Genomic DNA, 26,418 nt, shown 5'->3' with positions numbered 1-26,418 from the left:
GCCCGGCACAGTTTTTGTGTCTTAGTGTATTGTTCATTGTTTGTTGTTTAGATTGCTTTCATTGTTTTTAATTTGCCTTAGGTTTTGTATTGTTGTATTGTGTGTTGAGGCCTTGGCCTTTGTAAGCTGCATCGAGTCCTTCAGGAGATGCTAGCGGGGTACAAATAAAGTTTAATAATAATACTAATAATCGGTGTGGGCATTAAGATCTGCTAGAGAGGCCCTTCTCTTGGTCCCACCATTGTCTCAAGTATGCTTGGTTGGGACGAGAGAGAGGGCCTTCTTGGTGGTGGCTCCCTGGCTGTGCAATACCCTCCCTAAAGAAATTATGAATGAATAAATGAATGTATTGTCGAAGGCTTCCATGGCCGGAATCACTGGGTTGCTGTAGGTTTTTTCGGGCTATATGGCCATGTTCTAGAGGCATTCTCTCCTGACGTTTCGCCTGCACCTATGGCAAGCATCCTCAGAGGTAGTGAGGTCTGGTCTAGTGAGACCTCTCTACCTCTGAGGATGCTTGCCATAGATGCAGGCAAAACGTCAGGAGACAATGCCTCTAGAACATGGCCATATAGCTCGGAAAAACCTACAACAACCCAATAAATGAATGAATTGTTTATTGTACCAGCCATAGGCCATGACATCACATAATATGCAACCTTTAAAAGTACAATAAGCACTTTCCAATATAAACATTAAAACTTATTCCATATAATGGCTCTTTAAAATTATAGTAGCAGTGACATGATAACAATCACAAATGTCTGATTTCTATCATCCCAAACCATTTCTAGTCTCCACTGTGAACTTTACCAATTTAGCTCGGATTTCCCTAAAAAAATTAGATTAGCCCCCTCTCTTCAAGCCTTCTGGGCGATTATAAAAACATGGCTCTTCAGGCAGGCCTTTGATCCTATGTAATCCATGGTCAACAGATAGCCGGCTTACCCGCAGATTCTACTGTGTTTTAGGAATTTTATAATTTTATATTTTTATTTTTATAATTTATCCGTGGGATGTTTATGTGCTGTTGACTGTACTTATGTCATTGTGTTTATACTCATGTGTTGTTGTTTGTATGTAAGCAGCTCCGAGTCCCTTTGGGGAGATGGTGGAAGGGTACAAATGAAGATGATGATGATGATGATGATGATTATTATTATTATTATTATTATTATTATGTGAAAACACTAAATCTCCCAGGGTTTAAGATTTGCAGTGCTTCTTCTTTAAAATCTTACCACTTTATCATTTCTCTAGCAAACCTACCTGAATCTTGTTTGGATACTCTTGGCTCATACTGATGGTCATGTTGTATACCTCCAGAGTTACCACTTTAGTGAAGGACACTGCTTTGTTGCCTCGGTTGTTATTCTCCACGCTGACCAAAAACGGGGTGAGGGTAGGATCTTTTGAGCAGAGCCCCACCATCTGGTAAATACATGTTCCCATGAAATCGTATTTCTTCCCATCGAAGGTGGTGTAGTGAGGATCTCCAGTTCCTATACAGGTATAATGCTTGAGAGCATGACAGCCCCGGACTCCATTGACCACCACACACTTTTTGTTGCCTTTGCAAGAATCTTCTTGACACACAACCTTGCCTAATGTGGGGTCACACTTGCAGAGAGTATGACAGTCTTCATCATCCCAGAACTCCTCCTTTGCCTTGTAAGTTGCACCTTTATAAGTGCAATTGCAGGTCTCCACTGGGACACAGTCACCAGCACTAAGAATGTAGTCCTTGTTACATTGGCAGGTGGGAACACAGGTATCATCGCATGTCAGGGGAGCCGTGCGGTCAGAACAGGTTGCAGGGCAAGCAGTTCCACAGGCCTCGTAGTGGCTGTTCTCAGGGCAGGATAAGGGGGCTGGGACAGGAATTGCATCTGTGCAAAACAACAATCAAAAGTCATTGGGACAGTTCTAATATGAAAGCTTTCTATTTATTTATTTGTAACATTTATATTCCATCTTTCCCAACCTCCAAAGAGGGACTTAGGACGGCTACCAACTGGCACCATTCAATGCCAACAAAAATAAAACATAGCATAAAATACAGTTAGCACAAATTAAGACAATTATAAATATACATAAAAACAGTTGCCAGTTCAAATCGTCATCCTAGACATTCCCCTTGTAGTCCATTAAAAACATTGTCTTTCCCAGCAAGTCAATCTATTCTACAAATGCTTGATCTCACATGCAGAATTTGAGTGTCTTCCAGTGGGTCAGGAGGGAGGGGGCAGATCTGATCCCATTAGGGAGAGAGTTCCACAGCTGAGGGGCCACCAGTGAGAAGGCCCTGTCTCTCATCCCCATCAAACACGACTGCGATGGCGGTGGGACCCAGAGCAAGGCCTCCCTGGACAATCTTAGGTTTTTGGTGGTTTATAGAGGGAGATAAGTTCGGACAGGTAAACTGGACTGGAACCATTTAGGGCTTTAGAGGCTAAAACAGGATTATATGCTCTCTAATAGAGTAAATTGTCTGAAACCTTATAGCATTTAATAGGAATGTTATCAGCACATTATAAGTAACATATAGATTATCTTGTCAACATAGAGAAATAAACAGTAGAATAAGGGTAATAAAGTCCATCTTTTCCTGGAGTTGGATTTCAGTGAAGGAATTCAAAAGTCTCTGTCTTTATCCTCAAAAGAATTCTTCTTTTGGCAACACAGTCTTAAGGAGTACTTTTTAGGCAACAGAGTCTTCCTTAGGTAACACAATTTCAGGTAACACAATTTCAACAAGGTCTCCCGGTATGTTCTCCTTGTTTCGAATAATTAAAAAGTACTCCTTAAGACTGTGTTGCCAAAAGAAGAATTCTTTTGAGGATAAAGACAGAGACTTTTGAATTCCTTCACTGAAATCCGACTCCAGGAAAGGATGGACTTTATTATCCTTATTCTACTGTTTATTTCTCTAGGTTGACAAGATAATCTATATGTTACTTATAATGTGCTGATAACATTCCTGTTAAATGCTATAAAGTTTCAGACAATTTACTCTATTAGAGAGCATATAATCCTGATTTATTTACTTTCTTGAGAGTCTTATAAAATATACATACATACATTCTTGTTTCTATGATACTATAGATATTTGTGCATTGTTTGCTTTAGAGGCTAAAGCCAGCACTTTGGATTGTGCTCGGAAGCTAATAGGCAGCCAGTGGAGCTGGCGTAACAGGGGAGTTGTATGCTCCCTCTACCCTGCTCCAGTGAGCTACCTAGCTGCCATGCATTGGACTAGCTGGAGCTTCTGAGCAGTCTTCAGAGGCAACCCCATGTAGAGTGTGTTGCAGTAATCTATTCAGGATCTAACTAGAGCGTGGATCACCGTGGCCAAGTCCGACCTCCCAAGATATGGGCGCAGCTGGCGTTTTTAATAAGGCTTTCTATTTTTGATCTGAAATAAACTAATAAGAACTCGATTTCATGTCTTTAAATACCAGATGCCTTTGAGACAACATAGAGGTGAAGGAACCAGAATAGGACAGAAATGTAATAGAATACAAGGGAACATGGAGAAAGAAAGATTTGGATGCAAATCTAGATCTAGAACCTTCTCCACTTAGCAAGGTTCTAACACAATTCCTTCCCTGTTGTGTTATTATGCTCATTAAAATTGTGATAGAATACAAGTGAACCTGAGAGAAAGAGTGAAATAGCCTTTGCTTTCCACCTGAAGCAACATACAGTGTGTTGATGTGAGTTTTCTAGGCTGCAAGCCATGTTCCAGAAGCATTCTCTCCTGATGAGAAGCCATTGAAATCCACAAGCATGTGGACAATTTAAACAGAAAGGAGGAAACGATGAAAATGAACAATATCTGGCTACCATTATTAAAAAAAACTCTGAAATCAGGATAGTAAATAAAGAGGAACACTCAGAAAACAGGGGAAACCCAGACAAGAAACAATCAGGGCCAGTTAATACCTCCCAACAAAGCATTCCCCCAGGCAGGAAGCAGCCAGGCTTTGAAACTGCAAGGCTATTCAATGCTAATCAAGCCGGCCAATTGCAACATTCACGCTTGTTTCAGGCAGACAAGAGTCCTTCCTCCCACTCTGAACATTCCACAGATACATAAACCTCACTTGCCTAGTTTCCAACAGACCTCTCAACCTCTGGGGATGCCTGTCATAGATGTGGATGAAACGTCAGAAGAGAATGCTTCTGGAAGATGGTCATACGGCCTGGAAAACTCACAGCAACCCTGTGATTTCGGCCATGAAAGCCTTTGACTACACATTGAACATACAGTGTGTTTCTTGGTGCCCATCCACTGAAGACATTTTTAAAACACTTTAGGTCAGGATATGGAGGAACTTAAGTGATTGATTCAATTAAGGGCCTCATCACACTACAGAAAAAATCCACCGTTTCTGCCTCCTGCAGAATTCTGGGGTTTGGAGTTTAGGGAGGAGCCTTTAACAGCCTCACTAAACTACAAACCCCAGAATTCTGCAGGAGGCAGAAACCGGGTTTTAAGTGGATTTTTTCTCTAGTGTGATGAATACGTAAGGCCAGTACTCAGTCATTTAATTTTCTTCTTGTGTGCCATCCTATCTGTCAAATTCAGACAACTTATATAGTTAAATGATTTATTTGAAACTTTTTTATAGCAAAGTAATTTGATGGGTTTTATTTAGTAAAGTATATTGTCATAAGCTACTTTAAAGAGTTTGCCCCAAGGAAATATAGATAGCCATGAAAATACAATAAATACATGACTCATATTAAAACAATTTTTTAAGGATAGCAGGAAGGCAGAGTAGTAGAGAAGATTTTAAATAATTTGAATTTATCAGACAGGGAAAGATATGAAAATAATCCCAATGTTGCTTCCCCAATTTATAAAGGATATCGCACCTATCGCAACCGTTGTACCACCTTTTATAAGGAATATCTGGGGAAACTATACCAGCCGATTGCCACTAATTATAAGGAATTTAGCAGGGAATTTTAATATAGTTAATACCACAAGCTGCCAACCAAATTATATAGATGCAGGGAGATTTCTAAAACAGGGAAGAGGCAATTTGATATATATATGAATTACGCCTGAACTGGGAGGTTTTGAAACTGTTTCTTCAATTGTTTTCGCTGCCACCTTTTGTTTGGTATTCAGGCTGAGTTGTATGTGGAGAGGATACTTAGTAACACCCTTTTGTGTTACAATAGTGTTTATTTTCTTCAGAGGGTTTAAATCCCAATGATGTTCACACTAAGGTTGTTATAAGGAACTAACAATAATAAAATGTTTATTTAACAGGCTTAAACTTCTTCTGGTACAAATGCGTACTGGTTTCCGTACGTTACTGGTACATAAGCTTCTGGTTATGTTTGATGTACAATTCTTAGATGGGTTCTGGATTCAAATCTTGATGTTAACAAAACAGGAGATTATCTCAGGAAATTAATCGCTGATAATAATTCCAAACAAAATCCCCCCTTTCTGGAATCTAGCCAATAATCTTTTCCCTAGCCTTCCTCAGGGACAAAAAAAACAGACAACAAGCAAGGTCCTATTCCCACTATCTGTATTCTTGTTATCTATTTCTATAGCTCTTGAATACCACAAAAGATTAACTCAGCTCTCCTATCTAACACCAACAAACTAAAAGTTATCACCAACTGCTTAGGCTGACAGGGCTTCGCCAGGCCCACATTCTAGCTGCTTAAGGTAAGGAGTTCTTTTCAAAATACTTACCACAAGAGCAGAGAGCCACAGAGCCGTAACCTTCAACTTGTGAGCCTCCAAAGATGAAGAGCCCAAAAGGAGAGCTAGGATGCTCCATCGTGACAGCCTGATCCTCTTTTTTCAGACTGTATTCAGCCCAAGAATATTCTGTTCCTGGGACTGGTCTCCACTGGATGTTTCCTAAGGGCTCCTTCCCTAATTTGATTCCACTGATTTCTGAGGCTTTGGCTATGATGACAGCATAACTATCAAACTGACTCATTCCATCAATGTAGTATGAGTTACAGTAGCTTGTTAAGGCTGGGAAATTTATAAGGAATGGGTCAATTGCCAGACCTTCATTTGTGTCTCCTGTGAAAAAAAAGACAACCTGGATTCCAGCATCAGCAGAAAGATATAATGGCTCAGGGCTCTGCACTTGAAATTGGACAACCTCCCCTGCTTCCACGTTCCGGGTATCAGTTTTGGTCCCAGATTGGTATTTGATCAAAGTGGCTTTGGAGGCAATCACATACACAATGTCAAATGTTTTCTGCAAGGACAATGGAGGGACAATGAAGGTGGTTCTCCAACTAGAAACAGGCAAGAGCTGTTCAACAACATGATCATACACTGTGTGTTGCACCGCAGAGCTGTGTCCACTCAAGATAGCCACAGGCTCTGTGGATTCTACTCTGGTGCCAGATAAATCATCTGCACTTTGGATCTGAAGTGTTTGCAAAGCTTCCAGGTTAGCAGAAAGTCTGGTTCCTGCACCATAGACCTTTCCGTTGAATGTCACAGGTCCTGTCAGATCAATCTCAACTCTAGTCGGGTTCTGATGGGCTACAACAGCAAATTCCTTGAATGTTTCTGATACAGTTCCTGGTGGGGTTATGATATAATGCAATGTGCCAAGCTGTTGGACTGGATACACTACAGTGGTGCCAGGAGAATAGGGCTTGTAACTGAGGGAGAAAACGGAGATGTCTTTGTTAGAATGTATCAGCACAGTTGCATCGAAGATGTCTGTTCCGATCATCTCTACAGAGGTAGGGAGTTCCACTGACACCACCTGTCCCTCGTTAACTTCAATAGTTGTGTGATAAGCAGGAATTTTCACGGTTACTGTGACTGAGGTTGCAGGATGATGTCCAGTTATAAGCAACACAAACCTAGTGTTTGGTACAGGTTGCCAGTTGTGAAGGAATGCTGTGACAAATTCCTTTCCCTTAGAACTCGATGCACAAGAGCCTAAAGGAAAAGAAGGAAAGAGTTATTGTGAAAATTCAAGATTCAAAACGGTTGTGACCTTTCAAGTCAACCTCAATGTCTGAGGATTTTTTGAAAGACAGATCATAAGATTGTGCTATTATTTATTTGTAGCTGTAGTCTGTTTTAGGAAATTCATGAATATGGCTTCCTTTTAAACATTTCCCCCTCTTTTTCTCTTAGATTGAATGTAGGTCGTTCAGAATGAAGCAATTTGAATGAATTTCAGGACACTAAATAAAAGGCCTGAAATTCATCATGAGACATATAGCTTTGTAAGTAGGCTTGCATATGTGGCAAATAATGTCAGAACAATGTTACTACTTCAACAATATAGTCTGCCTAGCAGAGTACGGAAGCTTATGAGCACATATCCTTTTAGAGCAGTGGTTCCCAACCTGTGGTCTGTGGACCACTAGTGGTCCGCAAGAACTAAAATATGATCTGTGGCCTCAGTTACTACACCACTGCAACGAGAGTGACTAGTCTCGCAAAACCCTCTTATAGAGCCGAGGGTTATTAAATACGTTTTTTCTGTGGGTGAACAGAATGCAACTACTGGATGGCATATGTTTTGTATCAGAAACTAGTCGTGATGTTGTCTATCCAATTCAATTTTCTGAATCAGCACCCCAAATAATCAAACCGAATCTAAAGTTGACCAAAATCTAAAGTTGCCCCCTGGTCAAAAAAAGGTTGGGAACCACTGTTTTAAAAATATACTAGCCTCTTCTTATGCAGTGTGGCCCTGAATTCAAGTCCTGGCTAACAAAAATGCACTTGAGTCAGTTGTGATTTTGAAGTAGAAATTAAAACAGTTCATTCACTAAGAATAACAAAGTTACAAAACAGTTCACAGTAGTTGCTCTCACCACTGGAACAAAACAAACACTTTCTTCTCTAAGTAGATTCCTTCTTGTTATGACAACAGGAAACTAAAGCAATAAACAGTTTTATTTCGTTCTTCTTCACGAAATCAGGATGCCCTTGACTGGTAGTGCAGTGAGATAGACATTCACTCTTGGCGTTGATATCAGCTTTCAGCTACCAGTCGTCAACTACCAGCAACACCTGCTAGCTCAGAGTTCGATTTTATATAGTATGCCTAATAACAAACCCAACTAACTAACTAACTAACTAATTAACTAACAACAACAACTTTTTTTATACACCACCATCATCTCCCATAGGGACTCGGGGCAGCTTACAAAGCACACAATAGTGCTATACAACAAATAAAATGCAATATATCAACATTAAAGCTAAGAAAACATTCAAAAGCAGCCATATAAAATTAACAAGAGCTATTAAATAAATAAAATATGGCAACAGTCGTTAATTGAAAGATCCATACAATCAATTTAGCCTTCACTGGCTAAAGATAGTAGTCTGGCTATCTTAAACATTATCAAAGGCCTGCAGAAAGAACCAAGTTGTTAGCTCTTTCCAAAAGTGCTGTAGTGTGGGGGCTTGCCTAAGTTCCCTGAGGAGGCCACCACTGAGAAGGCCCTCTCCCTCGTCGCTACCAATCACATTTGAGATGGAAGCGAGACCAAGAAGAGAGCCTCCCCAGCAGATCTTAGAGTCCATACCAGTTCATAAGATTTCACTGCATTTCTGCACCATGGCTATGGTTTTGAAAGTTACAAAACATAAACCATGGTGTAGAATCTAAGCCAACCTTTTAATATGATACACAATTAACTGAATTATCTGAATGAACATGCTATCAGGTTATGGCTATCTTCCTTAGACTAACAAAAAGACCTCAAGTATAGAAATCACTGCGTCGCAAGTTATGAAGGAAAAGGAATAATTCATGCAAGTGCTAGTACTCTTGCAAAATAGCCCAGGGTCATGTTTCAGACGAGAAAAATGTTTGCTGTTGTTGTCAGATGATAAAACAAGACAAAGAAGAATTTACATACTTCTAGGCAGCCTACTGATGTGAATGTCTCTTTGGATATCCTTACCAAAGCAAGCCATTGTGCCATCTCGGATCTCACAGATTTCATCACTGGCACAACTGTGTGTCTCACAGGTCACCCCCCGACCAGGGGTACAATGGCAATGCTCCTGGCACCCATTTAGTAGAACTTGTTCATTAGGCTGATGGGAAATAATGATAAAGAAATTGGAATTATGAGGCTGTGCATAGTAAGTATGGCATGGTGAGTAGTTATTTGCATGAGGAAAACTGTAAAACAAAGGGCACAGAAAAATGGATGGTAGAAGAACACAGCTGAAGGGATGGCCAAACAGGGAAACTTCACATAAATATTTCATTGCAGATTCTACATGCAAAAATAAAATGCATTGGTTAGTCCGGAAAAACATATTAATTACATGAAAATTCTTGTTCAAATGTTAGAACAGTTAGTACCAACCCCCTCAAAGCTTGGCTGAAAATTATTTCATTTATTTATTTACAGTATTTATATTCCGCCCATCTGACCCTGAAGGGGACTCAAGACAGATCACAGAACATACATATACGGAAAACATTCAATGCCATTTTATACAGACAAGACAATTGTACATAGAAGGAGGTATATATAGGCTTTCCCCATACTCGGTATCTCGGTGGTGTGTGCTCGATTCTGGCCATGATGGGGTGCTGTCGCTCCATCTCCATGCCATAGATTTGTAAACTTCCTCCTTTTTTGGTTGGATCATCTGGCATATTCTGGCATTTTTCATTTTAGGGGTGCCTTAAAATACCGTCCCCACTTTTAAGTGGTTCCTATTTATCTACTCACTTTCTTTTTTATTTTTTTATTTTGCTTTGGAACCACTAGGTTGGCAGAAGCTGGGCTAAAGGCCAGAAGATCACCCTGATCTGGGCTTTGAACTGTCAACCTTGCATTGACAAGACTGACTGCAGCTGGTGGTTTTTAACCTGGTGTGCTAAAGCCCCCCCCCCCCCCCAAGACAAAGCTAGATTCAAAATGCTATGGCTAAATGGTCACTAATTCACGGCTAGAATCCTGTTGGTGACACATACGTGCACAATCTGAAGTTGCATGCAGGTATATCCATGGTCTTTTATTGATTTGGGGAGGAAAGAAAGAGGAGTTGCCTAGGCAAAACCAGGCAAGTTACAGTTCTATCATTTAGTGAAGAAAGCTGATGTCATCCTCTCTTGTCTCCGGCTTGAGACTGACATCAGCTCTTTTCACTTGGCTGTCACATTGCCTCTTTGCTTTCTACCCAACATTTAGTCGATAGTGATAGTAGCACTCTCTATGCACATGAATGTTCTCTTCCATGGCGTGAGAAGAATGAAAAGTTGTATAAACAGAGCATTACCCCTCCTCCAAATCATCAATATCCTGACTTTTTACTACTTCAAGATTCAACGTGCCAACAGATTTTTAAAATTTGCATAATACTCAAATTAAAAACTGATTAAACCATCAAAATTAAACCAGTAAAAAAACATAAACCACAAAAACAATCAACCGAATTGCAGCCGGAGAGAATGGAAAAACCATGGCAACAATTCAACTGAAGTTTTTAAAAAGTCTGAAACTGATCACAAGGGTAGTCTATAAAAATGAATGGTATTAAGGAAAGCATAAACACTTCAAAAATACTCGACCTGATCCAAAACGACAGCAAGCCAAAAGAAGCTGGGAAAATAAAAATTGAAAGGTTGGTTTACCTTATAGTATCGTCCATTCTTGAAACACCCACAGCTTTCCTCAGGAACACAGGCAACACCATCAAAGAAATAGCCATCATTGCACTGGCAGCCTTCTGCGCAGCTCTCTGGACACCCTTTTGGGTTGGCAATCTTAGCACAACTGGTAGAGCAGAGGTCAGCACAAACCTCATAGTGACTGTTGACGGGACAGCTAAGAGCTAAATTCAAAGAAGACATATATTAAATGAAAAGGTTCTCAGGATGGCTGGGAAATAGGGAGAACAGCTAGATTTCCCCATCATCCAATGAAATCAAATTGTGGACAGTTCAGGCAAGATATAAGGAAGTTTTTCATATATGCCATATAGCTGAACTATCCAATGATTTCCCCAAAGATGATGTAAACAAAGCAGACATGAATCAGTTCATCATGGAGAGAGCTTTGTTCAATAGCTCTTCAATTTAATGGCTTTGTCTTAAAATACTATGCTTCTCAATTTCTGCAGGACATTCTGCAGCACATTTTGCCATAGTTTTCATTGTATGTCTGATAGAGTTTCAACTAATTTCAAGGACAAGAGGGATCCTCTCACGCCTGTAGGAGTCTACCGTATATAGCAGGCATGGGGAACCTTCGGCCCTCCAGGTGTGGTGGACTTCAACTCCCACAATTCCTTGAGGCCAAGGTAAGCCTTTGGGGCGAATGCCGAGCCTCAAGGAATTGTGGGAGTTGAAGTCCACCACACCTGGAGGGCCGAAGGTTCCTGACCCCTGGTATATACCATGCAGTTGTGGACAAGTCTACACAATCTCTGAGAATGCCTGCCATATAAGTGGGGTGAAAGTCAGGAGAAAATGCTTCTGGAACATGCCCGGAAAACTCACAACACCTGCCTTAAGCAGACAAGAGTTCTTTCTCTCACCCTGGATATTCCACAGATATCTATATAAATAAAAATGTAATGTTCATTTGTGGGATCAAAATAATGCAAAAACCATTGGGCGAATTGCCACCAAATTTGGCCACAAGACACCTATTAGCCCAAGGAGTGACCATCACTCAAAAACATGGATTTCGTCATTTGAGAGTTGTAGTTGCTGGGATTTACAGTTCAACTACAATCAAAGAGCATTCTGAACCCCACCAACGATGGAATTGAACCAAACTTGGCACATAGGACTCCCACAATCAACAGGAAATTCTGGAAAGGTTTGATTGGCATTGACCTTGAGATTGAGAGTTGTAGTTCACCTACATCTGGAGAGCACTGTGGACTAAAACAATGATGGATCTGGACCAAACTTGGCACAAATACTCCATATGCCCAAATGTGAACACAGATGGAGTTTGGGGAAAATAGATCTTGACATTAGGAAGTTGTAGTTACTTGGATTTATAGTTCACCTACAATCAAAGAGCATTCTGAACCCCGCCTATGATAGAATTGGGCCAAACCTCCCACAAAGAACCCCCATGATCAACAGAAAATACTTAGGAGAAATGCCTCTAGAACATGGCTCTATAGCCCGAAAAAACCCACAAGAACCTAGAAAATACTGTGTTTTCTGGTGGTCTTTGGCAACTCTTCTGACACCCCTCACGACTCCCTCTCCAGGGGTCCCAACACTCAGGTTTAAGAAATGCAGCCTTAGGTCATCCAGTACAACTCCCTTCACCAGGGCAAGAAAACATAATCAAAGCCCTCCTGACAAAGAGCCATCCAGCCATAGTTATTGATAGATATATATGATTCACACACAGAGAGATATATGACAGATATAATATCATAGATTTGAAAGTGACCCCTAAAGAAGGACAATAATATGTTACATGTTCTAGAATAGGCAAACCAGAAAATCTCTGCATCAAAACTGACAAAGAAACAACAAGAAGTACTATTTACCCACAAGCATAAAGACATTACATATATTAGAAACCAACACTTTCTCATTACTTTATTTTTGGGATCACCAGACTGGGCCACAGCAACACGTGGCAGGGGACAGCTAGTATAAATATATAAACCTTCCTTGTTTAGTTCCCAATATACCTCACAACCCCTGAGAATAGATGTGGGGGAAATGTCAGGAGAAAATGCTTCTGGAACATGCTTATGCAGCCCGGAAAACTCACAGCAACCTAATTCAACATAGTTTGTGGCAGCCAGAAAAAAGGAAAATTTCTGGAGTATAACAACTACTTTCAAAGTAAGCACCACACAATGAAACAGGAAATAACACTTTCAAACCTGGAACAGAATTTTCTTCAAATTGTGTTCCATAGTTTTGTTGTTCTAATTTCCTGCTTGTGGTCTTTATCTTCCTTGTCTGAAAACCAATGGGCACGGCTACCTTTGTATTTCTCTATGACTATATTTGTGTGATATAAATAAAATTATACCTCACAGAAAAGGTGATGCTATTGCCATTTCACTTCCCAATGCCCACCTACCCCATTGCTCAGTCTTGGTAGCTTACCACAAAAGGATGGACTTCTCCAACGCACAACAGAGACCCTGGCTTCTTGGCAGGCAGACATATAACTTTGGATGTTTCGGCACAAAACTTGGCTGTCTCCATTGCTCAGGCACAAATCATAGATACAATTATTGAAATATACGCTGGGGTCCACCTTGCTGTGGCAGGCTTTGAAGGGGCCATCAAGTGCAATGATGATCCCACAGTAGTTGCGCTGCTTGAAAATATCCTTCTTCCTTTCCTCACAGACTGGGCAGCTACTCCCAGAACATCCATGTGAGCAGGAGCTTTCTGCCTTGGGAATAAGAACCTTCCAGGAAGCCCCAAATGCAGTTGCATTAGAGATTACCATTCCATTGGGGAGGAGGAATTCGTCATCCTTCAGCCCATTGTAGTTCCCGCAAAGGCCTTGCACCTGTCCTCGGTAGGTGCCTGGGATGGTGACTGTCATGTGGTAGACTAAGTCATAGCCCACAGTGAGGCCAAAGTCAGCTTCTATCAATACTTTCATGCCATGCTGATAGGCTTTTAGCTTTCCTTCAGAAAGGGTCACAGGAAGTGGTTGGAAGACTTCATCCACCTTTGAGAAAGAAAATTAACGTGTTATAGTAATGACATTTTGTGAAGAAGTCATGTTTGGTGGCCAGAAAAAAAAAAGATGTATTATTTTAATTGAGCTCTGGCCCTTCACGCTTCTAGTATAATGTTAAAATAAAATTCAAGACATATTTATAATTTTTATTTCGTTCAGTTGTGATGCACCATACCTATCTAAAACATGCACTGAAAGAGATGGAGGGAAATGCCATTTAGTGACCTTTGAAAGAGCCTAAAAGAGACAGCTATTCTTCCATTCAGCTGTAGAATACTTACTGTATATACTTGAGTATAAACCGAGTTTTCAGCCCTATTTTTAGGCTGAAAAAGCCCCCCTCAGCTTGTACTTGAATCAAGGTTATTTATTATTTTACTCTGTTATTATTATTACTTTATTTCTTTATTTATTTACAGTATTTATATTCCGCCCTTCTCACTCCGCATGGGACTCAGGGCGGATTACAGTGTACATATACATGGCAGACATTCAATGCCATAGACACACAACATAAATAGACAAACACAGAAGCAATTTTAAGCTTAATGAGAGTATGCTTGAATTCCGGCCACCGGGGGAGCTGTTACTTCACGGTCCACCAAGTCCTTGATGGAGTACTTCCTCATTCTTTCGCCCGCTGCTGGAGATTTTTTTATGACGTCATAAATTAGTTAAATTATCCTCCCCGCATAAGCGGTATCTAAATTTCCTACTTGACAGATGCAACTGTCTCTCAGTTTGCAATGGTTGACAGCAAGCTAGACAAATGGTCGGGAGCTTACTCTGACTCGGGCTGGCTCATGACTTTTGGTCAGTAGTGATTTAATGCAGCTGACTCCTAGCTAACTGCACCACAACCCATTCCCTATTATTATTATAACATTTATTATTTTGCTCTATTTATTATTATTATTACATTTATTATTCACTCTATTATTATTACATTTATTATTTAACTCTATTTTGATCTACATTTATTATTTTACTTTATTATTATTGCATTTATTATTTTATTCTCTGTATTATTGTTATTATTACATTTATTATTGTTATTATTACATTTATTATTGTTGCATTTATTGTTTTACTCTATTATTGTTATTATTACATTTATTATTTTACTCTATTATTACTCTTATTGTTACATTTCTATTATTTCATTCTATTATTATTTTTATTGCATTTATTATTTTACTCTCTTTATTATTATTGGCAGGATGTGAACATTTACATTGAAGAAGGTTAGAATAATGGTTTAATCAGAGTTGGACAGTCCGACCTTAAATTACAGTTTTATGTAAGCATTCAAAAACATTTAACCTACCGATGCCTCAATTAATGTAATTGTATTGATATCTATTATTATTTTGAACTGTTTCAGTAGCTGCTGCATTTCTCACCCTCGGCTTATACTCGAGTCAATACATTTTCCCAGTTTTTTTGTGGTAAAACTAGGTGCCTCGGCTTATACTCAAGTATATACGGTACCAATTGCTTGCACAAAAAGAACAGCTAAAGAGGAGATTTTCCAAATATAATGAGAGTTCAATGATAACGAACTCTGTGAATATCATTCCAAAATACGAAGAGAGTTTAATGGCCTGCAGGCGAATGACCTAAAATTGCCTGTTTCTTTGTAGCACAGACTTACCTTCACTTGTCCTGGTTTGTTCTGCACTAATGTCACTGTAAGACCATACACCATGAGAGAGATTGCCTTGGTATCGGAGCTCTTCCCATCACCATAAACCTCATTGTCCACACTGACTGTGAATGGAATCAGTCCCTTGTTTTCAGTGCTACTTGCAGCCAAGGTGTATGTACATGAGCCTTGGAAATTAAAGTACAGCCCATCAAAGGAAACATAGTGAGTGGTGCCAAAAACTGAGCAGGTAGAGCTGCCAATTGAGTGACATTTCTGAACACCATCAAGCAGCCTGCATTCTTCATCAGGACCACAGGAGTTAGCTTCACACTTCACAGTCCCTCCAGGCTGACATATACAACGCTTCTCACATGTTGGGTAGAACGTTTCTTCTTCCAAGTAATAGCGATCCTCATAAAGGCAGCCACATTCGGATATGGGAACACACTGATCACCACTATGCACAAAACCTTCATCGCACACACAGCCTTCTTGGCATTTGGATGAACAAGGGACAGAGATGCTGCCACAGGAAGTCTGGGTACAGCCCTGAGCACAGAGTTCATAGTGGCTATTTGCAGCACAAGGCAGATCTGGCAAATGGAAAGAACAAGAAAAATTAAAAGAGGGGAAGAAATAAGGTGGGATTCCATAATAATGGTTGTATAATCAGAGGCAGCCCTAGGTAATTTTCAACAGTAAGCAAACAGTATTTTGCCCCCCCCCCCCAACCAACCAATCACTGATATATATTTTCTGTTTGTCATGGGAGTTCTGTGTGCCATATTTGGTTCAATTCCATCATTGGTGGAGTTCAGAATGCTCTTTGATTGTAGGTGAACTCATCCCAGTAACTACAACTCGCATATGTCACGGTCTATTTTCCCTCAAGAGCGCCTCAAGAGCGCCCCCGGGCAAAATCAACTATACTGCAAATGCTTACTTAGCGTAATGGGTTGAGCCGCCCCTGTATATAATAATGGTATGGAGTAATCTGGAGGCAACTTTCGGGCTTTTTTGTGCCAAGAGCAACTTGAGAAACTGCAAGTCACTTCTGGTGTGAGAGAATTGGCTGTCTGCAAGGACGTTGCCCAGGGGACACCTGTGGATGTTGATGTTTTACCATCCTTGTGGGAGGCTTCTCTCATGTCCCCGCATGGGGAGCTGGAGCTGATAAAGGGAGCTCAACCCACTCTCCCTGGATTCGAACCGCTGATCTGTTGATCAGCAGTCCAGCCAGCACAAGGGTTTAACCCATTGCACCACTGGGGGCTCCATCTACTTCTTGAAATTTTTGGCTGAAAACAAGTATTTAATCTACTGCTCAAAATTGAGTCCATGCTCAATGAAATGCAGACTTTCATGACCATTTTGTCCTTCAGGAGGCTAGTGAAATCCTGGTTATGGAATATATATATGTGTGTGTGTGTGTGTGTGTATATATATATATATATATATATATTCTTTCTTTCCTTTCCCCTACCCCTCTCACCCCTCTCCCTCCCTCTCGTACACCCCTATGATCACTCTCCCCATTTTTATTGCTGTATAAAGAAAATTTACTAATAAAAATTATATATATATATATATATATATATATATATATAAAAGAGAGAATGCTCCTGGAACATGGCCATACAGCCCAGAAAACCACAGCAACTCAGTGATTCCGGCCATGAAAGCCTTCATCAACATATCCCAATAGAGATTTTCCCTTTGGAGAGGTTGAATTTTAATGCACAAATAATGAAACGGCACTGCAGTATCTCTTTTAAAAATGAAAACACAAGGATTCCTGAGCTTAGAAAAACACATTATGCTGTATAAAACACACCATGCCTATTGTAACGTACTGGCCTACTGTGCAGGGCTGGTGTTTGGTTCCTTGAAGGCCAAGAATGTTAAGATCTTCCAGAGAGGCCCTGCTCTCTGTCCCACCACTTTTGCAAGCATGTTTGGTGGGAACAAGAGACAGGGTCTTCTCGGTGGTGGCCCCTCGGCTACGGAACTCTCTCCCGAGCGAGATTAGATGTGCCCCCTCCCTCTTGTCTTTCAGGAGGCTAGTGAAATCCTGGTTATGGAATGAAGCATTCCCAGAATAATGGCTGAGACTGGTTGCAGACCAAAGTGAGTGACCACATATGCGGACTGAGTTGAACATGATTTTACCTTGGCGATTTGGCATATATGTATTTTATCTATTTGTATTTTAATCTTGTATTGTTGTATGATGTTTTAACTTGTATTGGTAGCATTGAATCCTTGGTGTAAGCCGGTCTGAGTCCCTCTACGGAGGTGAGAAGATCGGGATAGAAAAGTTTTAAATAAATAAATAAATAAGAAGCCAGGCAGCCATTTTCTTAGCTCAGAACCAAGAGGGGGCGGAGCCAGCAGGCATCCATTTTGGTTAAAACAGAGCCAAGAGGGGGTAGAGCCAACAGGCACCCTTGAGGATATGTGTAGCCACCTGATTGGTTAATAGCCCTGGCGTGAGAAAATGGGCGGAACAAAGATGAGACAAGGAAAAAAAAGGAGCCATTTTAAAAGTCAGTTAGGGGTTTGGAATTTGGAGAAGTCAGTTGGGAGTTGGAGTTTGAAACTGACAGTTGGAGATTAGAGATGGCAGTTAGGAATTGAAAAGGGAGGAAGAAGAAAGTTTAGCTTGTGTTATATAATAGTTACTTCAAAGGAAGAACTATAAGTTTCAACAGACCCTGTAGGATTGGGCTGTTTGTATTTGAGGGGAATGTTTAGTAGAGTACTAAAAGTTTCTCAGTTTAAAGGTTTTGATTGAAACCTGTTATTCAAGCACGGAACTACTTCTGAAACTGTAATGCTCTGTACAAATTTACTGCAACCATAAAGCTTATGTGCCTGTTCTAAGTAAATAAATAAACATCTTTCTTTGTTCATACCAAACAAAAGCCTCTGCGTGCCTCATAGAACCTACACACATAAGATAGCCTGTTGAAGAGTTCTATATTTTGTGGCAGCGTATGACAAACTTTAAGAAAAATAAACCCACAGTTGGAGCGACACAAAATGAGGGTATTCTTAACAGCTATTCAGGGTATCCCCATTGCAAATGGTGGCAGCCCAGTCTGAAGATTTGCGTGTTGCCCTGTGCCTTGTGTTAATTCTTTACACCAGTGTTTCTCAACCTTCCAAATGCTGCGACCCCTTAATACAGCTCCTCATGTTGTGGTGACCCTCAACCATAACATTATTTGGGAGCTGTAGTTGCTGGAATTTATAGTTAACCTACAATCAAAAAGCATTCTGAACTCCCACCAATGATGGAATTGAATGAAACTTGGCAAACACAACTCTACGGCCGACATAAAATAGTAGAAGAGTTTGGTGGGCATGGACCTTGAGTTTTGGAGTTGTAGTTCACCTACATCCAGAGAACACTGTGGACTCAAACAAAGATGGATCTGGACCAAACCTGGCACAAATACTCAGTATGCCCAAATGTGAACACTGACGGAGTTTGGGGAAAATAGACATTGACATTTGGGAGTTGTAGTTGCTGGAATTTATAGTTAACCTACAATCAAAAAGCATTCTGAACTCCCACCAATGATGGAATTGAATGAAACTTGGCAAACACAACTCCATGACCAACATAAAATAGTAGAGGAGTTTGGTGGGCATTGACCTTGAGTTTGGGAGTTGTAGTTGACCTATATCCAAAGACCACTGTGGAGTCAAACAATGATGGATCTGGACCAAACCTGGCACGGATACTCAATATGGCCAAATGTGAACACTTGTGGAGTTTGGGAAAAATAGACCTTAATGTTTGGGAGTTGTAGTTGCTGGGATTTATAGTTCTCCTACCATCAATGACCATTCTGAACCCCACCAACAATAGAATTGGGCCAAACTTCCCTCACAGAATCCTCATGACCAACAGAAAATACTGTGTTTTCTGATGGTCTTTGGGGACCCCTCTCTTACACCCACTCAGGGGTCCCGACCCCCAGGTTGAGAAAGGCTGATTTACACCTATGCTCTCTTGCAACTAGAAAATCTATTCATGACAGTAGCACTCACTGCAGAAGGTATCAGATCTCCAAGGTCCAAGGGTTGCCCCAGCTGCCTGACAGGCTGCTGCATAGTTCCTGATGTTCTGGCAGATGAAAGCTTGCTGGCTTTTAAAGATGCAGGAATCATACACACAATCTTCAAAGTATTCTTCTGGATTAATTCTGGTATGACACATTTGGAAAGGGCCTCTCTTGGATAGGATAAGTCCACAGTCCCTTCCAAGACGCCGCTGACGGCTCCTAAGGGCTGACAGCCCAGGGCATTCTTCTTTCACCACCTCGGTACAGCCTGGTGTCCCCTGCACTATCCAGCTCTGACCAAAGGTAGATGGACTCAGAGACACTTTCCCATCTGTCATGGTCATCTCATCAAGTTTGTTGCCATTGAAGTTCCCACAGAGACCACAAAGGGCACCAGCATAAGTACTAGGCGTAGTTACAGTGATCCAGTTTTGTCCGTCGAAAGTGACAGTTAGGTGGAAGTCAGTCTGGACCACTGTCTCTTGCCCTCTCCTATAGAGGAGGATCTTCTTGTTCCTAGTTCTGTAAGGCAGGTTGATTAAAAAGCCATTCACCTAGGACCATTAAAAAAGGAGATAAAAATTTCAGGTGCGCCTTTCTAATATAAGATGGGGTCAGAATCAAAATAAGCAAAATCCTATCAGCAGAAGGATTTCTGTTTTTGCACTGCTTTGTTGTTCATTCGTTCAGCCGTTTCCGACTCTTCATGACCTCATGGACCAGCCCACGCCAGGGCTCCCTGGTGGCCGTCACCACCCCCACTTCAAGGATGCCATCCACCCATCTTGCCCTTGGTCGGCCCTTCTTCCTTTTTCATTCCATACCAAGACGTATGAAGATTGTTAATTAAAAACCCCATACCTACCAGAGGAGATTAAAAACAGTCTTCATATCTCTTGATAAGAGGTTTTTGCTTGGTTTACAGTCAGCTGCAGTGCAAAAACAGGTAGCTCTAGTCTTTCTAATTTAATTAATAATAACTTTATTATTATGAATTAGCATGGACTTTGGTTGAAAGCAGAGACATAGAAAAAGATTGCCATACAAAATATTCACTTGATGGTTCCAGGAGTAGGAAAATAAATGCATTGTTGAAGGCTTTCATGGCCAGAATTACTGGGTTGTAGGTTTTTCAGGCTGTATGGCCATGCTCACTCCCCGGGGAGATTAGAACAGCACCCTCCCTTCTCTCATTCAGGAAACAGCTGAAAACTTGGATGTGGGACCAGGCTTTCGGAAACTCTGGCAGCTAAAAAAGAAGGACCATAATGAAGGGCAAATAGTGTAGGAACCTATTTTAACCTATTGGACCTATGGAACGCGAACACTGACCATGAGATTGCTTACTGTTGTGCTATGGTGCTATATATTGATGTTTTTAATCTGTTAATTATTAATTACTGTTTTTATATCTGTATGTATTTGTATAAGGGCATCGAATTGTGCCGTTTGTGTAAGCCGCCCTGAGTCCCCCCTCGGGGGTGAGAAGGGCGGGGTATAAGTAGCAGAAATAAATAAATAAATAAATAAATTCTCTCCTGACATTTCGCAGGTGTAACATACTGGCCTACTGTGCAGGGCTGGTGTTTGGTTCCTTAAAGTCCAAAAAGCCAAGCAGTCATTTTCTTAGCTTAGAGCCAAAAGGGGGCGGAGCCAGCAGGCATCCTTTTTGTAAGCACAAGAGCCAGAAGGGGCGGAGCCAACAGGTAGCCTTGAGAGTGTGTGTTGCCACCTGATTGGTCAATAGCCCTGGAGGGAGAAAGTGGGCGGAGCTAAGGCGAGGCAAGGGTAAAAAAGGACCGTTTAAAAAGTCAGTTAGGAGTTGGAGTTTGGAATTGACAGTTGGAGTTTGGAGATGGCAGTTAGTAATTGAAAAGGGAGAAAGAAGGAAGTTTAGCTTGTGATATATTCTTAATAGTTGCTTCAACGAAGAACTATTGGTGTAAACAGACGCTGGAGAATTGGGCTGTTTGTATTGGAGAATCCGTTTAGTGGAATACTAAAAGTTTCTCAGTTGAACCTGTAATTCAAGCACTGAACTACTTCTGAAACCATAACGCTTTGTACAAGTATTGCTGCAACCATTAAGCTTCTGTGCCTGTTCTAAACAAATAAACAAACATCTTTCTTTGTTAATACCAAACCAAAGTTTCTGCACGTCTCATACAAACTACACACATAAGCAGGCCCGTAGCCAGGATTTTGTTTCGGGGGGGGGGGGTGTGATTTTTTTTCAGGGGGGGGGTTCGGGGGGGGGGGCTGAGTTTCGGGGGGGGGGGGTGGTGGTTGAGTTTTGTAATACAGTATTACAAAAAAAAAAACCTTTTAAAGAAGTGTGGGAAATTCCCTGCCCAGTGGCCTTTTGAGAGAACTATGGGAGAAGTTGTTCTATGGTGCTTCGCTGAAGGTGAAGAAGATTTGTTTTCATGTCAGGAGCAACTTAAGAAACTGCAAGTTGCTTCTGGTGTGAGAGAACTGGCCATCTACTAGGACATTGCCCAGGGGGTGCCTGGATGTTTCTTGATGCTTTACTATCCTTGTGGGAGGCTTCTCTCATGTCACTGTGTAATTAAAAATGTAGATTTTAGGTATGTTTATTATTGTCAGTTGATGGGTGGCCTCAGTTCCCTATTCTCATTTGCATTTTGGGCCACCCGGTCGCCAAGGGCCCAGAGGGGCCTCCTTGGCAAGTGAGAGACCTGTGCTCCTGCCACCATCTCACAAGTGCACTGGGGGGCAAGGAGTGTGGGAGGGAGGAGACCTGGCTGTGATTGTAATGCGGCAGGAGTGGTAGTGACATGGTGGAGGGGCTTTGGGTCCCTTCATCTGAGTCTGAAAGGCTCAGTCACTGGTCCTTAGAGAGCTTTGCAATGGCCTTCCTCTGAGTGTACCCTGCCCAAGTCCATCCAGGGCCGAGCGAGGGGGGCTGCAGACCCTCCTCTAAGCCACGTTCCCTCACTATAAAGAGAGCTTTGCCTGGCCTTCCTCTGAGATTGAGAGAGTATGGCTCATCCTCTAACACTTCCTCCCATTGAGAAATTTCTCCTTAAGCAGACACTCGAGCCTCTTTCCTGGCATGGAGAAGCACTGAGCTCATCATCCAATGTTCCAGGGTTGAAAAGAGACTGAAATGTCCTGAAAGGAGGGAGCTCTGAACAGGGGCCAGTGATCTATCTATATAAATAAAAATGTAATGTTCATTTGTGGGATTAACAGAACTCAAAAACCACTGGACGAATTGCTGCCAAATTTGGCCACAAGACACCTACTAACTCAAGGAGTGACCATCACTCAAAAAATGATTTTGTCATTAGGGAGTTGCAGTTTCTGGGATTTATAGTTCTGTTTTGGAATACATGTGCACATGGTAGGGTGGAAAGGATTCCTGAATCAACACGTATGGAGTCCTGGAATCAATTCTTCATGAATATGGCAAGCCAACTGCTTTAAGCAATCTTGGGAAGTGATACCACACAGATACAGAATGAAGAGAAAAAAGGTGCTACAAAATAATCTGCCATAAATAGATGCAGAAGACAAGTAGAGAAACAGAATGTGTGAATTAGAGAGAAATTAAATCTACCATAAAAAGGAAGTACTGTATATAAACTCACCATGACTTTTCCAGGGTGTTCTCTACTTATCACAATCACTGTTCCTTCCACCCTGACCTCCACCATCTTTGGGAAGATGACAGAATGGCTGACTGAATGGTCGTTTTGGACACGAACCTGGAAGTCCACCAGATCTTTTCGCTTCTCACAAAGCCCTGTTAACTGATATATACAAGTGCCCTGGAAGTCAAACTTTTGACCATCAAAGCTACTGTAATGAGTGCCCCTATAAGCAGAACAGGTGGCGTAACTGGTGGGATAGCAATTCTGGATGCCACCTTCCACCCTACATTGCTCTCCGCTCCTACAGCCTCTCGTCTTGCAGATCACACGCTTGGTCCCTGGGTCACAGGTGCAGCGACTTGTGCAGCTGGAATCCCCCCAGAATTGCTCTCCTGGAGAGAAAAGCTTTCCTTCAAATAGACAGCCACAGTCACTCTTGGGAATGCATTTCCCAGCGTCCCACACAAAGCCTTCATTGCACTGGCAGGTCTCAATGCAAGGCAATGAGGCACAGCTGCTGGGAAGAGCTTCGTTGTTGCAGGTAATGGGACACGCAGGTCCACAGGCCTTGTATTGGCTGTTTGCGGGGCAAACTAAGGACGCTGTGGAAGGAAGAAGACACAAGTTAAAAACATGAAAGATCTAATAGTGACAAAGTTACAAAGATGAACAGCTTTTGCTTTAACCCAGTCCATAAAGCAGTGGTCCTCAACCTGTGGGTCCTTGGATGTTTTGGATTACAACTCCCAGAAATCCCAGCTGCGCTGTGGCACAACTAGTTGCATTGATCAATACTGACCAAGAGGTCATGAGTTCGAAGCCAGCCCAGCTTGGCGTGAGCTTCCAACCATTAATAGTCTAGATTTCTGTTGACCTATGCAGCCCAAACGACAGTTGTATCTGTCAAGTAGGAAATTTAGGTACTGCTTTATGTGGAGAGGCTAATTTAACTAATTTACGACACCACAAAACCTTCCAGCAGCCTACACAGAATTAGGAAGTACTGCATCAAGGACACACAGGTCCACAGGCTTTGTATTGGCTGCTTGCCGGGCAAACTAATAAGGCTGAGGAAGGAAGAAGACAAGTTAAAAACAAAAAAATATTGAATGCAAATAAAGCTATAAAGATGAACAGTTGTTGCTTTAATCCAGTCCATATGGGTATACCTCTCATGGGCAATCTCTATTCCTAGCATTTCTATTTGTTCTGAATCCCACTACCCAGCATCTACCCTGGGATACTCACAGCAATCAGTGGGTGTTCTCCAGTCAGAAAGAGCAATTCCTTCTTTCTGGCAGGTTTCTGCATAATTCTTCAGGGATTCACAAAGCACTTCCTTCAGCCCGTCACTCAAACATACATCATAGACACAGTTTTCCAGAAAGATTTCAGGGCTGACCTCAGAATGGCATTGGCTGAATGGGCCATTCCCTCCTTTGCTGATCCAGCCACAGAAGGGTTCCGCTTTATATTTTTTGGCCAGTGCGAAGGAGCAGCTTTTGCAACCCTCTGGTGGACAGTCATCCCAGCAGAATCTGTCCTCGTCCTCCACCTTCCAGCTGCTCCCAAATTCCACGGGACTGGAGGTCAAAGCTCCATTGGGGGTGGTGAAATCATCTCTGGGGTCATTGTTGTAGTTCCCACAAAGGCCACACACATGATCTGAATATCTCTTGTGGATTTTGATCAGCAAAAAGTCACCCCAGTCATAGGAGACCTTCAGGGAGAATTCAGTCTCAATACGAACTGAACCCCCATTCTGGTAAAGACGGAGCTTCCCTTCGTTCAAGGAAATGGGCAGGTGGAACAGTTGGTTCTCCACCTGCAGGAGAGAACACACACAACCAAGGACCGTGGATGTTTTATTTTGTTATAAAGCCTTCATATATCAGTCTATTGACAGGGATAGAGTAGGGTTTTAAAAAAATACTTGCAGTGTATTGTCGAGGCTTTCATGGCCTGCATCACTGGGTTGTTGTAGGTTTTTCAGGCTATATGGGCATGTTCTAGAAGCATTCTCTCCTGACCTCACAACCCTAGATGCAGGCAAAACATCACAAGAGAATGCTTCTAGAATATGGCCATACAGCCCAAAAAAGCCTTCAACAACCCAATTACTTGCAGGTTTTTTTATTTATCAGTTATGGCATAGATTCTTTTTGAAAACAATTAATTCAAATTATCGGTACTCGACAACAAGAAATAACGCTAGAGGAAATATACAGCAAACAAAAGCACTGAATCTTGAAATGTCTGTTTGCCTTCATACATTTTGATTGAAAATTGGCTTCTGAAATCAAATTCAGATTATTATTATCATCGGCCAAGCCAACACTATGTTCTGCACAGAATCGAGAATACAAATTTTGCTCTTAATTTAGTTGGGAGACAGAACAACGTTTTTTAAAAAATTACATAAAAAGGGGGAGAGGTAAGGGGGGAGTTTTATGGGAAGGGAAAAATCCGTGGAAGGTTAAAGGGAGGAGGGGCAAAAGGGAGGGAGGATTTGGGATTGGGTGGGGGTAAAATATGAGGATAGATTTTTAGGATAGGAGGGGAAGGGAAAGGGATACGTTGTTGGCTTCCTGTCTTCTCATTTCTGGCATATTGCATCTCCTTTATTCTCCTGTACTTGATCCTCTTCTTCTTCAAAGTTAAAAAGGCTATCAGCCCTTTTCTTGTTCATAATTAAGTCCACATTTCCATTTTTTCTTTTACCATAAACCCTATTAGTCAACTCCAATTTGCTTTTATTTTGGTTTGTTTATTTCTTATTTGGTGAAATTAGAAATATAGATAGCCTGACTCACCAAATGAGACAGAACAAAGTTGTTGACATTGTTATAGTATTATCTTGAAAGGTTGTTCTACTATTGTTGTTCCAGGTAACTTCCTTTAGGTACTTGCCCCTGAGACTGAAAGATTAGGCCTATCTACACATCATTCACAGCAATGGTTCTCAACTTTATTAATGCCACGATCCCTTAATACAGTTCCTCATGTTGTGGTGGCCCTAAGCATAAAATTATTTTCATTACTACGTCATAACTAGTTATGAGATGCATTGTGTTGTTATCGTTGTGTCAATATTGTATATTGTGCTCTAATGGTTTTAAATTATATATCGTTGATTGATCTTATCCTTGTTGTAAACCGCGTTGAGTCGCCTGTTAGGCTGAGAAACTGCGGTATACAAGTAAATAAATAAATAAATAAATAAATAACTGTAATTTTGCTACTGTTATGAATCATAATGTAAATATCTGATATGCAGGATGCATTATCATTCACCAAATATGGCACAAATACCCCATACGGCCAAATTTGAATACTGGTGGGGTTGGAGGGGCAATGATTTTGTCGTTTGGGAGTTGTAGTTGATGGGATTTATAGTTAA

General features: G+C 41.3%; 1 protein-coding gene across 2 annotated transcripts in view; it reads right to left on the bottom strand.

The window, feature by feature from the left end:
• LOC132780618 (IgGFc-binding protein-like) overlaps window positions 1-26,418 on the bottom strand; it is a 92,979-nt gene that overhangs the window by 9,828 nt on the left and 56,733 nt on the right. For both annotated transcript variants that reach the window (XM_067462483.1, XM_067462484.1), the window contains 9 exons: window positions 24,267-24,843; window positions 23,016-23,620; window positions 19,388-19,955; window positions 15,335-15,921; window positions 13,089-13,668; window positions 10,629-10,828; window positions 8,938-9,073; window positions 5,723-6,946; window positions 1,270-1,889 (listed from right to left, as the gene is read on the bottom strand). In XM_067462483.1, the coding sequence (XP_067318584.1) occupies window positions 1,270-1,889; window positions 5,723-6,946; window positions 8,938-9,073; window positions 10,629-10,828; window positions 13,089-13,668; window positions 15,335-15,921; window positions 19,388-19,955; window positions 23,016-23,620; window positions 24,267-24,843 (5,097 nt within the window). The remainder of the gene's footprint in view (window positions 1-1,269; window positions 1,890-5,722; window positions 6,947-8,937; window positions 9,074-10,628; window positions 10,829-13,088; window positions 13,669-15,334; window positions 15,922-19,387; window positions 19,956-23,015; window positions 23,621-24,266; window positions 24,844-26,418) is intronic.

Source organism: Anolis sagrei, chromosome Y (assembly GCF_037176765.1).
Source record: "Anolis sagrei isolate rAnoSag1 chromosome Y, rAnoSag1.mat, whole genome shotgun sequence".
In the NCBI taxonomy this organism is placed as follows: Eukaryota; Metazoa; Chordata; class Lepidosauria; order Squamata; family Dactyloidae; genus Anolis; species Anolis sagrei.
Note: the sequence above shows the minus strand (reverse complement) of the source record. Positions and strands in the feature narration are given on the sequence as shown.